This window comes from Martes martes (genome assembly GCF_963455335.1).
Source record: "Martes martes genome assembly, chromosome: 5".
NCBI lineage: Eukaryota > Metazoa > Chordata > Mammalia > Carnivora > Mustelidae > Martes > Martes martes.
In genome coordinates, this window is record NC_137892.1 from 51,968,902 (window position 1) to 51,983,975 (window position 15,074).

The 15,074-nt window shown below is 37.1% G+C and overlaps 1 protein-coding gene across 2 annotated transcripts; it reads left to right on the forward strand.

The window, feature by feature from the left end:
• The first annotated feature begins 1,316 nt into the window (after positions 1–1,316).
• Positions 1,317–13,574, forward strand: ARRDC3 (arrestin domain containing 3). 2 transcript variants are annotated; one of them, XR_013966904.1, is made up of 8 exons: positions 1,317–1,823; positions 5,696–5,777; positions 7,702–7,849; positions 8,871–8,973; positions 9,304–9,560; positions 9,879–10,041; positions 10,275–10,467; positions 12,506–13,372. XR_013966904.1 is itself a non-coding variant. In XM_080805037.1 (8 exons), exons 1-8 carry the CDS (start codon positions 1,544–1,546, stop codon positions 12,560–12,562), a joined length of 1,245 nt encoding a protein of 414 aa, XP_080661163.1. In that variant the 5' UTR covers positions 1,317–1,543; the 3' UTR covers positions 12,563–13,574. The 2 variants fall into 2 exon arrangements, 1 of the variants encoding a protein (XP_080661163.1); XM_080805037.1 differs by having other exon boundaries at positions 10,313–10,467; positions 12,506–13,574.
• Positions 13,575–15,074: the final 1,500 nt, after the last annotated feature.

The window sequence follows — 15,074 nt, forward strand, 5'->3', positions numbered from 1 at the left end:
GTTCTGTTGATTGAAATATCTAGAAAAGTGTATGTTGTTACACCTTGAATCCCAGTGTGATTTTATGAAAACACTGCCATTTGTTACTCAAATGTTCACAAAAAAAGAGATAACTGTACTTGTCTTTAAGATGTATTATGAGAATTACTATGTTGAAGAGTCTTAGGTAAAAATTGGTCTGGTAAAAATTAATATTAGAACTTTACAAAACTAAGCTCTACTTATACAAGAAATCATGCTTTTAAAAAAACCATCTTACAGGCTTCGCTGATTTCTAACAAAGATTTTTCTATTATGCTGTGGATATGATGTCAACTAAAACACTGTGTCATGCTGCTTCTTAATAAGGTGGTACTTTTTTAGGCCAAACTCTATTTTTAATCCTCTGGACACAGGAGTTGTAATCATGTCATACACTGCACATCTAGCTGTAGGTGGTGTCTTTAAAAAGTCTCTTTTCTTCCTTCTAGGAAGTGGTCAGGCCTTTTTCCCCCTGGTGTCATCATGCAAACAACTTGGTTGCTTTTCGTTGCTCTCTGATTAAGAGATGGAAGAGAAAACAGTTGAGGAGGGGGGAAAAAAAAACCTATCGATTAAATTATAGTTGCTTCTCTTTCTTACTCCCTTATAGTATTCACTTTGGCCTCTCTTAGGTTCCTTTGGCCTCGCCTGAGTTCATTTCCACACTGCCTACAACGCACTGGTCTTTTTAAAAATCCAAACCAAGAATGCTCTTGTCTACGAACATTATTTCTTGTCTGGGTTTTATTACTTTTTTTTTTTTTTTAAATTCGTTAGATCATGCTCAGCAACCAGTCGCTCGCCCAACCGGTTTCTTTCTCCCCTTCCCCCATCTCTCTTCATACACCACTTCTTCCACCTCCCATCCAAGCAGTGGCCAAAACCCTGCAGTGCCAGTAACGCACGCTTCGGGTTGGTCACTCAGCAGTTTATCCTTACGTGGCTTTGCAAACAGCTTCCCACCCAGCCCTTGTCCCCCAGTGCCCCCACTCTTTCATTCTCTATTAGAGGGTGCTCGGTAAGAAGGGGCTCCAGATAGCACGTCGAGAGTTTACGGTAGCCTGCCTACCAATAAGAGCCCAGAATGAAGAGAAGTCAGGTTCAGCCTCCCGACAGCCCCAGTGTCTTCTTCCCTTAGCTGTACACCTACTGTACCCGCGAGCGAGCGAGGGAGCGAGCCAGGCGCGGGAGGGGACGCGCAGAGAGGGCGGACAGCAGCCGCGGCGTGCGCATGCGCACTGGGGTTGTTTTTCACAAAGCTGCTCTTAAAGTGAGCTGGCAGCCTCCAGCCGCCCGTCTTTGTAAGGAGACCACTGAGACTAGCGGGTTCGTGGAGCAGCAACCTCTCTGCTGCCCTGACTTTTTAAGAAATCTCAATGAACTATTTGTAAAGAATCACTGATCTTGCCTGCAAGCTTTTTGCACGGCAAAGACATCGATCAGTGTTAGGTGAAGATCACGTTTTATATGTGATCTCGACTTTTTTGTCTTACATTATATTTTTATAGATTTTGTTATAAACATGGTGCTGGGAAAGGTGAAGAGTTTGACAATAAGCTTTGACTGTCTTAATGACAGCAATGTCCCTGTGTATTCTAGTGGGGATACAGTCTCAGGAAGGGTGAATTTAGAAGTTACCGGGGAAATCAGAGTGAAATCTCTTAAAATTCATGCAAGAGGACATGCGAAAGTACGCTGGACCGAATCAAGAAACGCCGGCTCCAATACTGCCTATACACAGAATTACACTGAAGAAGTAGAATATTTCAACCATAAAGACATCTTAATTGGACACGAAAGAGGTAAGTTTTTATATTATTCAGAAGTCATTAGACCTTTTTTTCCTTTGGGAAAGTACCTTTTCAGTTTTTCTGAATTCATGTAATTCAGCTCCTGGAATAACACATAGCAGTTAAAGATTAGCAAAGTTGGAAGATTTGGGTTCTCCTTGACATTCATCGTGTCTTAAACCGTAATGCATGCAGGCATCTGCAAAGTGACTGCAAACTGCACTTAATTCAACTACCTCTGTACCCGGCTTGGTTTGTTCCATACGCACTTGCAATACCTTTCTACCTTACTTGCAAATTCTACTTAAATCCCATTCAGTGATTTTATTAATAAGTTTTCAAATGAAATGCTAAAATCCGCAGTCCAGTATTCGATTTTTTCCTTGCAGTGTGCAACCGTAGATTTTAAAAACTAAGCTTCAGTGAAGAAATAGAATAACATTTAAGTGGATTAATAGGTGCTTTTCATTTTTAATATTGACACGCAAAATACTGTAAGGAATTCATCATTGTTCTTTGATAAAGAATTTCTGTGGCTTATTTTGACATATGGTATCAACACCCCACGTGTTTTTTCCCTATTCTCTCCAGATCCTTTTATAAATTTACATCAAGCATTCTCTATCTTAAAGGACAGTATCTATCATTATGATAGGTTTCAAATCAGTTTTAGAAACCATTTCGGATCAGTAATTTTCTTTTCCGAGTATGATGCCTAACTTTGGAACATGCATTCAATGAAACCCGTGCCAGTCAAATGGAATTGAAAAGTATTCGGCACATTGGATTTGATTTTTGGTTGGAAAAGGGAGATAAACGGTTGTCAAGGCGAGAAGAGGTCCTGAGATTTCCAATCTATTGTTTAAATGGTTACATTGTGGAAATATAGGAGACTCTAAGCTTGTTTTTCTAAGTTTCCACCCTTTGTTAGAAGCGGTTCAATCCTGTTTCGGACCAGTTCTGGGGGGTGGTGAGGAGGGGCGCTTGTTCTGCTCTCAGCAGATTGGTTACACGCGTCAGGTGGTGGCGATGACTTAATTCCTAGCCCAAGAAGAATATAATGTTAAAACTGGTTATGTAATTTTATGCTTCTCCTTTTTAATGCAGTATTTAGCTCAAATGTTAACGATTTTTCAGAAAGTACAGCACGTCTTTAACCTTTTTTTATATTAAAAAATACACATCCCTGAGGAAGTGCAAATGGAGCTAAGACAAGTGTCGAAATGAAGGATGCTTTGAGTTACCGCATGTAATCATTTTTTAAAATATTAAGATGAAATCGGATTTCGCAGTTACACATAGGTAATCTGCATCCTGAAATAATTTTTAGTTAGTATTTACAAGCAGTAACATTGGTTAAGATGCAAATGCCGAATGACAGCCTTGGTATTTTTTGGAAAAGCATACACGAGTTTGTCTTTGAACCTTTCTGGACATTGCAGCTTTTTATAAAATGGATAAGAAACAAAGGTTTTGAGGGAGTTGAGATTTGCAATGGAGTAAAAGTAGAATAATGACTTACGGGGACAGACACAATTTCATTAGTTTTTCCATGACTGCTTCGTAAACAAAACTATGTACCCCGTACCCCACGAGACGCCCCTCAGCCCCTGCAAAGCGTGGACAAGCTCTTAGCTGGAATAGTTTCAATGACTTAAAAAGTGGGACCTCTCAAACTAGCCTGGTAACTGAGACCCCGCCCCGGGCGCCCGGCGATAGGCGGAGCCGCGTTTGTTAGCCTGTTGCTAAGGCGATGCCAGGCTCTGATTGGATTGGGCGCGGGCGGGTGGGGAGAGTGGGCTCGCGCCGGTTGGGGCGAGGCTTGGAACCGGCGTGCGCCGGTAAAGGTCCCTCCAGAGTGGCTTCCCCCGCCCCTACTCGCGTCCCTCCCGCAGCTTCTGGAGGCGTCGTGGCTCATGTCGCAGAATGTCGCCCCTCACCTCCCTGCTTGGCGCCCCGAAAAGAAGCGATCTCGGGTTTCCGCAGAATAGATGGGAGAAGCTCCCGCTGGCCTCGCAGGTGCCGAATGGCCCCTGGGCGTAACTTTTAACTGACAAATCTATTCAGAAGGAACTTGGGTACGCAGGGTTAGCGGGACCCCATTTTCCTGTTTTTCGGCTGGCAGAGGTCAGGTGGCTTCTGTAGGCGTTCATTGCCTCTTAGGTGAAATAAAGCGTGTTTCCCGACCTGTGTAGTCACCAGACCTACCCTGATTTGACCCGGGGAAAGACCGTAAGGGCTGGTCAGGAGGGGAAGGAAAAGTGATACTGACACTGAAAGCTGGTGGGGAGGCCTCGGCGAGTATCCTCTGACCCCTCCCCATTGTTTCCCAGAGACTGTGCAGCCCTGGCCTTCCTCGCCTCCTCCCCGCCCCAGTTTCCCTCACCGCAACTGTAAAGGTGTCAGGGTGGCCCGAGCCAGATCGAACCGGTCACCGGCTGGGGCGTGTAAAGCGGAAGCGCCGCGGTGCGGTCGCCCCGCCCCCAGTCCAGCAGGCTAGGCTGCGCGAACGCGAGCGCGAGCGCCGCGCGACGTATGCCGTATGTATAGCGGAGCGCGCGGGCGGCGGCGCGCGGGCGGGCCGGCTGGGATCTGCTCGCGCCGGTTTAGGCCGGTCCTCTCCTGCTCCGGTCTAGTTCTTGATTGACAGCCCGGCACTTGTTTACCACGGCGCGGCCGCCGCCGCTCGCCTCAATGAGAGTGCTGAGCTGGCACAAAAAGGGAGTGAGTAGGGACGAAAAGGAGAGGGAGGCGAACTTCGGGCGCCTTCGAGGGGAGCGAATTTAAATGGCCCCCAACTCACCAGTTTTCGGTGCTGAAATTCGTTCAGAGGATTTGCACAGGGGGCGAGGAAAACAGTATTGAGATAAAAAGGAATCATCATGGTTTCTGAATAAAAGTACCCGCAGATACACGCTTTTTTCCCCCTTTTCTCTTTTGATGTAACGGAAGCATCACGTTGTGTCCCTTCAATACTTTGGTGAGAGAAAGTTAAATGATAATACCAATTGCATCTACACTCATGGCTAATGTTGGCTTCTACATCAGTAAAGACGTGTATGTAATTAGACTACTCAGAAAGCTAAACTAAAACTCAATCCTCTCCCACATTTTCGTTAAATATGTATATATTTTGGAGAAATTTTAAAAATATTTGGCCTAAAGAAAATTGGTTATAAAATGAAAGGTCATTCTCCTAGCAATTGGGAACAGCCTAATTAGAGTTCATTTTTCAAGGATGTGGAACAGTGTTGTTTCCCAGTAAGCAGGAACCTTTTAAATCGTAAGATATATTTTTATGTGCAGATTTTTAGCTGTTGCTAGGACAAACTTAGTGTGAACATTTTAGGTTCAATAAAGAATTTTTATTTTTAGCTCTGAAACTGACATTTAAATATCACTTCCTTTTTTTTTTAAGCATTTGACGAAGTTTTCTAATGGTTTTAAATTGTAACATTCATGTCATCTGCATCAAAACTGACAGACTTTAAAGCTTTGCACAAATTTTATTTTATATATAGTCATGATAAATTTGTAAGTAAACCATTGGAGACAAAGATAACCTCTTAGAGACTTGAGCTCTGACTCTGGTTGAGCATCTACTATGTTAAATACAAATGCTTTACAGTTTGGGTCATTTACCATTTAAAAAAACTGCCTTTAAGGGCATAAGTATTGATTATCCCCATCTTACAGATGAGGCAACAGAAGAGTTGGAATTTGTAGTAACTCACCCAGAGGAAGTGACAAAAGTTAGAATTAAGATCTCTCAGACTCCAAAGCTTGTGGCCTTAATTATTATAGGAGTACCTTTAGAGTACTGCCACCAGGGAGTGTGTAAAGGTTTAATACCAAGTCTTTTGTTTTCTCTTTGTTTGTTTTAGATGATGATAATTCAGAAGAAGGCTTCAACACTATTCATTCAGGAAGGCATGAATATGCATTCAGCTTCGAGCTTCCACAGACGTAAGTATTATGAGTAACAGGCATTTTTCATAAACCTCCATTCTTCTAAAGTTAAAATTATTCTAAATTTAAATATTTTTAGTTTAAAAAAAAAAACCCTTTTCATCACTGAATATTGCTAGAGGAAAACAATACACCGAAAAAGAAGCTGCTTTTTAATATAGGCTGGCAAAATTATAGAAAGCAAAGCTCAATTCTTAGTACTCTGTCTCAAAATCTATGAGGTCTTTAAAACTTAAATAGTATTTCATGTACCCTGAGTGAATTGGAAGGTGCTAGTCAGAATGTAAGCACTTTCTATTTTATCATCAGTTGACATTAGTGGAAATTTAGAACTTATTAAAACTCTTAACTCAGTAATTTATAAAAATCCAGTGTTTTATCTTTTCTGCTAATGCTAACCCACAGCAGTAATGTAAAAAGATAAACATAATTAGGAATAATCTAACTTTATAATGACCTTTTGATATGAATTTAGTAGCTTCTGTGTAAAGACCTATTATAAAAGTCATACGACTGATTCTGTGACCTGGACTTAAAAGGAAACACCTATCAGATAATTGAATATAAGGCATGAAATATAGTAAGGAAAAAGGAAAGTGGTTTATTCTTGATGTAAAAATACATCTTCGAAGATTATTCCCTCCCCGCCAAATTTTCTTAGTATCTCTGTTAATTGTAGTACTTGAATTGTTACTATGCGGATAAATTCATAAATGGTGTTTTTCAGAGTATTCTATTTACCATATTTATTTAACGTCATTCTAAACGTAATGCCCCAATCCACTTTAAGAGCAATACTGTAAGTCTGTGAATATATTGCTAATACTGGGTCTGACTAGTTTATCTATCAACCGAAGTCACTTAAAATAGACTCTGGAAGACTAACAAATACTACATTTTATTTTTCCATGCTATACATGTTAATGCAGGAGTCTAAAATGCAAAAAAAAAAAAAAAAAATCCCACTACTTTTCATGCTAATCTAAGCTAGCACTTTACCTTGTAAATAACTGAACACTGGGCATTTTGCTAGTGAAATTATGAAAGAGACTAAACTCACTGCAATAAAACCTTCCACAATTAATAAAATCTGGGAGAGGTGAAAACCAGTTCTGATTCCCTTGATAGAGATTAACAGAATTGTTTGTTTCTCTTATTAAGCCTATATAGTTAGAAAACATGGCCAAAAAAGAGTTAGAACATGAGAAAACTAGGAAATGGAAACACAGCTTTTTTAGATTTTCAGTAGACTTTGTAAAAGTTGAAATTTTTGAAATTATAACAACTCTTTTAGATACTCTCTAGATCTTCTTACTTATTATAAAAAAAGAGAATTCCTAAGCCAGTGTGTAAACTTTCTCAATAGAAATATTAAAACCGGGGCGCCTGGGTGGCTCAGTGGGTTAAACCTCTACCTTCGGCTCAGGTCATGATCCCAGGGTCCTGGGATGAAGCCCTGCATCGGGTGCTCTGCTCGGCAGGGAGCGTGCTTCCCCCTCTCTCTCTCTCTGCCTGCCTCTCTGGCTACTTGTGATCTCTGTCTGTTAAATAAATAAATAAAATCTTTAAAAAAAAAATATTAAAACCATTCTTAACTTTGTTTTTAAATTGAATTTTTGATTTCCAGACTTTTATAATTTTGCCACCAGCGTTAAAAGCAGCCTCTTCTTAGTTTAAAGGGATTGTATTCTTCTGGCTTTTTAAAGCAAAATTTCTATAATACTTTAGTGTTAGCTGTTGTTTTTTGGAAAACAAGATTTTTTTTCCCCAATGACTTATCCCTTTAGAAATTAAAAAAAAATCTGTTTGCTACCTCATTGATATATAAGCAGTGGAATATAGTAACACTTCTATGCTGACCAACTGTATAATTATAAAAAAGAGGTATAAAATTAATATATTGAATTTATATTCTGCACAGACCACTTGCTACCTCATTCGAAGGCCGACATGGCAGTGTGCGCTATTGGGTGAAAGCCGAATTGCACAGGCCTTGGCTTCTACCAGTAAAATTAAAGAAGGAATTTACAGTCTTTGAGCATATAGATATCAACACTCCTTCATTACTGGTAAGAACTGACTGAATTCTTCATTCTTCGTTTTTGGCATATAAATACTAAAGAATAATCACCTAAACTATGCAGTCTCTATACTTCTACGATAGTGATTTTAAATTCCATAAATACTATTTTTAAAAACAGTCAAGAGCACACAAATTAGTGAAGAACATGCTCATATTTTCTGATATTATAATAACTTTAAGAAAACTTTAAAAGGAAAAACAGCATATGGTACAAAATAATTCTCACTCGGAAGTTAAAAGAATAACAAAAAATAGATTTGTTCCCTGGATAATTTCAGTGGAGGAGGAACAGTAGTATCAATTATTATTATAAGACAGTATCACTTGCCATTGAAAGAGCATAATCTAAACCTTGGACTGCACTGCATATTCCAATATAGGGATAGTTGTCAAGTGATGGGGAGATTGTCACTTTCATGAAAAATCCATCATATTTTAAAAGAAATCCTTAATTGCATTTTTTCACAATATTCAAATTTGACTTTAAAAACTTTATCTGGTCTAAACAAATGATAACATCTTTGAGCAAATAAGAATCTTAAAAATGAGAGTTTTCCTTTTTTTCACATAACTGATTTTTATATTCTCAAAGAAAGATGTTAACATTTGGGATTGTAACCAAGTTGCTTTCCAAGCTGCCTTTTTTTTTTTAAGGCAGTTGAAGTGGAATGTGGAAAGGGTTTTTTTGTTTGTTTGATTGATTGGTTGGTTTGTTTTTAATTACTTTATATGTAAATAGTGTGAGCTAAAACTGTGTTTATGGAATATGATGTTAAGCCCTCTACCCCTTTTTTTAATTGGATGGAGAATATATATAAAGATGAAAATAACTGTATAATTCAGAAGCCATTGGTTAGTTTTTTTAAAAGTATATCTGAATATACCTGGGAAAAAAAGCCACTGTTTTTAATTTTAATTCTCAAAAAATTTAGGGTTTTATTTTAAAACATTGTGTTATACTGTATTAATTTGTGCATTGACCTTTTTCTCTAATTTATTTCTTACAGTCACCCCAAGCAGGCACAAAAGAAAAGACTCTCTGTTGCTGGTTCTGTACCTCAGGCCCAATATCCTTAAGTGCCAAAATCGAAAGGAAGGGCTATACCCCAGGTATGTATGAGATGGACTCCCACAGAAAATGATGTTTCTTCACTCAGCTTTTGTGTATTAAGTATTTAGTATTTCTACTAAATGCAAACATAATATGATATTCTTGGTAAAAATAACCCAGTTTTCTTTCATAAATGTGAATGCAATGTCCGTTCTTAAACAACTACTAAACATGAGTAGTTCATTTTTATAATTCTAAGTTTCTTGCCACTTTTGGGACTGTTTTTCATCCATGTAGTCCATTGACCTTTCAGACTTTGGCTTAAGAATCTACATTTTTGGAGGTTTGTTGTTTTTGTTTAACAGTAGATACATATTTTTTCCCTCTAGGTGAATCAATTCAGATATTTGCTGAGATTGAGAACTGCTCTTCCCGAATGGTAGTGCCAAAGGCAGCCATTTACCAAACACAGGCCTTCTATGCCAAAGGGAAAATGAAGGAAGTAAAACAGCTTGTGGCTAATTTACGTGGGGAATCCTTATCATCTGGAAAGACAGATACATGGAATGGAAAGTTGCTGAAAATTCCACCAGTTTCTCCTTCTATCCTCGACTGTAGCATAATTCGTGTGGAATATTCACTAATGGTAGGTATAGATTAAGGGTTTGTTTAGTATTAAAGTCATGAGGATATGGTTTTATCTTACTCGAGGATTTGATTTTTGTATTCTGTGTATCATATATACAAATACATGTAAACCTTTAATTTGAATTACAATTACTAATTTTACCTCACATGTGAACTACTACATGTAGTACTACACATAGTGATGGAACTTTTTTTTTTTTATATTCTGTGTATATGTAAGTAAATGAAGGCCTAAGATAACATTAAAGTTGGGTTATTTTTAAAGAAAGAAATAATGCTTGTAATACTAAACCTACCATCTCCTTTCAATGTTTAGGTATATGTGGATATTCCTGGAGCTATGGATTTATTTCTTAATTTGCCACTTGTCATTGGTACCATTCCTCTACATCCATTTGGTAGCAGAACCTCAAGTGTAAGCAGTCAGTGTAGCATGAATATGAACTGGCTTGGTTTATCTCTACGTGAAAGACCTGAAGGTAATTTGATAATGCATGTTTAAGCCTATTCTGTTATTATTATGTTGAAGAACATAATTTTGCCTTTAATATCTTATGATTAAACTTTTGCCTATACGTGTAGAAAGTAGATGTGTCCCTAATATTAGATTTAAAACATATATCCCCCTAGTTTTAATCACAAAACAATTACTATTTTTATCTTGACATTCCTTTTTAATACCTACTATTCTGTGTATTTTGACATGCATAAGAACATGGTGTTCGAATTGCGTGTATCTTTTTCCTTCAGCACCACCCAGTTATGCAGAAGTGGTAACAGAGGAACAAAGGCGGAACAATCTTGCACCCATGAGTGCTTGTGATGACTTTGAGAGAGCCCTTCAAGGACCACTGTTTGCATATATCCAGGAGTTTCGGTTCTTGCCTCCACCTCTTTATTCAGAGGTAAGCACCAGCTCAAGTCTGAAATGGGCTGACTCTCCTGGGAAACAGCATTACAGACTTTTTTAAAAATACAGTTGAGTTTTGATTATTATTATATTAATAGAAAAATATAACATAGAACAACAGTATTAAATATTAGATTAAATTTAATAAGTAGAATTCTTACATTATTGGGGAAGTAGGGATAATGATCTAATAGCATGCTTACAAAATGCCTGTTAAAGGAATAATTCATATTTTAAAGCATCAATAGGAGTGGCATTTTACATGCATGAACTACTTAAGTAGCTAGAATTTCTCTTATTTATCATCCTTTCCCAATTTATTCTTGCATATTTTAACATTCCCAGTCATAAGGGAAAATAACATATTTGCAAAACAGGTTATACAAACATTTCTACACTGATTATTTTTATTCATCTCATGTTGATGACCACTAAGCATTACGTGACTAAAACATGGCTCTTCTTGGGAGAAGCTCACAGACTGATGCGAAGAACAAATTTAGAAGCAAAATATTCCATAACAATGATAGAAATGCACACAGTTTTTGAAGAGCAGTTCATTAGGCCCTGGAAATCAGGAAAGGCTTCCCTGGGAAGGTGATTGTTAAAGTCAGTTCTTCAGAATGCATCTTAATATATGTTGTGCAGGGCTTTAAATTTGGCATTGATACCAGTATATAATGCTAAGTAATTTTGTAAATCACTAGAATCAGCCTTACCCTTTTGGTTATCACAGATTAGCTATTTAACAATGAAATGTTACTCCCAAATAAGACCTAAGTGGGACTGCTTCACTCTGCAAGAAATTGTTGCTTTTTTCCCCCTTAAGATCATGGCTAGAAGAGTCCATTTTCCTCCAGATGTGGTTAATAGAAGATCACTTTATCTGTTGATTATAGGATATTTAGAATTTGTTCTTGTAAATTCTTAATTAGCCATAATTTTTCTATCCCACTGTTCTGTTTCAAGGAATCTGTCCTAACATGCTAAAAGTTCTCCCACTTATTACAGATTTCATGTTACATTTTTATGCTGATGTTTCTATCTTAAGTCAGTAATTTCTGATTTGATCTGAGACTTTCTGCCTTTACAACAGGCGTTTTAAAAGAATGATAGTCTCAGTTATCCACCCTTAAGCAATTTGTGGCAAAATTCTACTACCACCTTTTAAAGTGTACTAAAGATAATTAAGAGAATTAAAAATTTCTAAAATCCTAAATTGGTTCAGAATGTGATTCAGTTAATAGTTACATAGAAGGGGAGAAGTTCTAGACTGCATTAAAGTGTTTTTCTCTTAAGTCATTAAAAGAAAAGTTACTTGCTTTTTTTCCTTCAAAAACATGTTTTACCTAAAGTTTTATGAGGCACTTTGGATTGTGCTACATTTAAATTCAAATAAAAAAAATGGGTCTTACCCAAAAGATGTTTCAGTAAAAGAAATGTTTTAAAGCCAACCAGTTGCCTTCCTGTGCTCATTCTCTACCTGAGAATCAACTGAAATTTATTAATTTGCTTAAATGTATGTGCATATTAAAGTCTCTCTAGTCATAGAGAAGGTGGGCAGACTCTAGAGCATTCTGAGTTTAGCACTGCTATTTCTTGATACAGAGTTTTCTTAGGCCTTCTCTAGTGTTTAACATTCATAGGTTATTACTTCAGATAACCACCAAGAACACTGTTCACACAACTGCATTCTTCCCAAAGCCTAGAAAAGAGTTGACTTTTTTTGTAAAAGGATGAAAAGGGACAAAAGGAGATCATTACTATGAAAATGTTCTCCACTCTGTATTTTGAGTCTTAAGTACTACTGAATGCTGAGTAAAACACCATATGGGCATACCTTTAAAAATTTTACTAATTTTGTAATTAAATATCAGGCATTTTATAGATAATATTTGTATCCTTTTCTCCCTTACGCTACATGCTGTGTATGTTCTGACTCAATTCCTAATACTTAGAATGTTAGTCATTGCTGCATTTTTACTAGACTTTATCAAATAACTTTGTAATTTTTTTTTAACTCTTCTTTTTAGATTGATCCAAATCCTGATCAGTCAGCAGATGATAGACCATCCTGCCCCTCTCGTTGAAGGAACACTTGGTTAAATCAAGTTGATGTGGGTTCCGAACTGTATCTCTTCCCAGCTGAGGACAGAGAAGTATCTTGGAGACACGTTTTCAGAGGAAGTGGAATTGCTTTTGCCCAGAAAAATGGCAAATACATGAAACAACCAGTGATCATGCTTTAGAAGCCTACAGCAACATTCTGGGACTGCTCCAACATGCTTGAAGATCTAAGCTTTTCTCCTTTAAAACAGGCACATACTAAGAGCAGTCTTCTTAGCCTATGGTCATACGTGTCAAGACACCACGTTGTAAAGAGGGATGATTTCCTTCTTTTGATTTGAAAATTTGCACATGCTCAATGCTTACATTGTGCAGTTCCGATGTCACTACAGCTTTTTTTTTTTTTTCCATTTATGCCAGACTCTTGATACTGTTTAAAAACTTGTTTGTGGTCAGCACAACAAGGAACAAAAGAAAGCTTTGAAAAAACTTTAACATGAAAAAAAACGCACTGACTTTTTTTTTTTTAATTTAATATAGCCTGGACTTTACCTGCGTATGCACATGCTCAGAAATGTCCTACTAGGCTGACCATGTATCACCTCTTCAGCTTGGATCCTATTGTGGATTTATTTACAAACATCAAATGCCTTCAAGCCAATCCTTCTTGCTGTATGTTTTGCAGCCTACTGTAGTAGATACGCAACAGATATGTGGGAAAAGAGATAAGAGGAGGAAGCTAATAAGAGACTTTGTCAAGATTGTATACCTTCTTGGTTTCTTTTAAGAATTTGTTGCCTTTCTACTATTACAGCAAAGCAGCATTTTGTTACTGACTGCCTAAAATCACTTAATCTCAGGTGAACGCATCACTTGCCAAACTGTTGGAATGCTATTTGTGTTTCGTTGCACTGTTGAGTTACTTTTTTTGTTGTTTGGTTGGTTGGTTGGTTGGTTGGCTTTTTGGAGAGGGAAATTTGGAAAAGGGACATACACAAAAGTGATAACCCACCCACATTCCCTTTTTATCATTACATAAAAGAAGAAACTAGCAGAGCTAAGAATGGAGTAAAGAAAGGCAGTATGGCAGGCACCAGCAAAGAGTTAAGGGCTTGTTGCTCTTAAAAATTATTATTTTTATTATTTTAAGAGTATGGAAATTTTCCAGTCACTGGAGAGGAGGAGAAAGTGCATTTATTTTTATAACAGAGTTACTTAATTACCTCCAAAACACATATGTTGGAAATCATTTTGCTGGTGCAGTGTTTTCTGAGCAGGAATGTATATATATATATAGATACAGATATATCTGTATCTATATATATATATCCATATAATCATATTCAGGTTGTGATTAGAGAGCTTACTTTATACATTTCCTATCCCGCTCCAACTTCTCAGAGCTTGAAAACCCAAGTTTATTCTGAAAGTGTGTAACTTCAAAATTACAAATACTAGAACGTGTGCTGGAATGAGAACTGTTTTCTATTTTTGTGGGGTTTTTTTAGTGACAGTATTTTTTCCATTATCTAAAGAACATTTTGCTAAACATGAGAAACCACTCACTTTGAGTATATATAGATAAGAGCAACTACATCAGTAAATTATAGTTTGTATTAAAGATAATTTACAGTTGGCTCATAACAAATATACCAGCATTCATGATGACACTTAAAAACCATTTTCCAAGGTACCAAGTGTACTAATGGTCTTATTTTAGAAGGAATTCAGCTCTGATGTTTTTAATGAAAATCAGCATCTGTGATGTTGCAACATACGTGTGAAATGGGTGTTACATCTATCTGCCATTTAACCCCACAGTTAATAAAGTGGCTGAAAATAATGGTAACTCTGGCTTGGTGCTTGACCTGGTTAAATACTGTCTTAAAGCTTCATACAAAACAAATAGGCTTTTCCATAAGTGGCCTTTAAGAAAACATGGAAGATAATTCATGTTTGAAAAATGCTGACAGGGTGAAGAAAGCCCAGCATAAAAATGAATCACGTTTTAAGTGATTCAGTAAAGGGTTTGGGCTCCCGTAGCAAACTAATACTAGATAATAAGGAAATGGGGGTGAAATATTTTTTTATTGTTGTTAAATCATTTTGTGAATGTCCCCCTCAAAAGAAGCTAATGGAATATTTGGCATAAAGGGCATTTGGTGGTTTTATTTTTGTTGGGGGGGAGTTGTCTGAAAATCCCTTTTCTTTTCTCTCTTATGTCTAACTGACTAGGGAACAATTGTTGATATGCATAGCATTGGAATACTTATCACCATATACTCTTATAACACATGAAGTGAGAATGACCAATATTCTGATAATTGGCACTGGGTCACAAATGTGATTAAATTTTAAATATATATAAAACTTTATCAAATAAAGTTTTATTTACCCCATTAAAGTATTTGTTTACTTTTCTTATTTAGAGGCATTACTTTACTCTTTTCCAAATATTGGTCAATTCCTGACATAAGATGTGAGGTTCACAGTTGTATTCCAGTATTCAAGATAGAGTCCTGATTTTGCAATTAG

Bases quoted from the DNA above. Each gene is read 5' to 3' on its own strand.
- ARRDC3 (XM_080805037.1), top strand. From the start codon at position 1,544: ATGGTGCTGGGAAAGGTGAAGAGTTTGACAATAAGCTTTGACTGTCTT. The intron at 7,850-8,870 runs GTAAGAACTGAC...TATTTCTTACAG, and splicing joins TCAACACTCCTTCATTACTG to TCACCCCAAGCAGGCACAAA. The intron at 10,042-10,312 runs GTAATTTGATAA...TTTTTCCTTCAG, and splicing joins TCTACGTGAAAGACCTGAAG to CACCACCCAGTTATGCAGAA.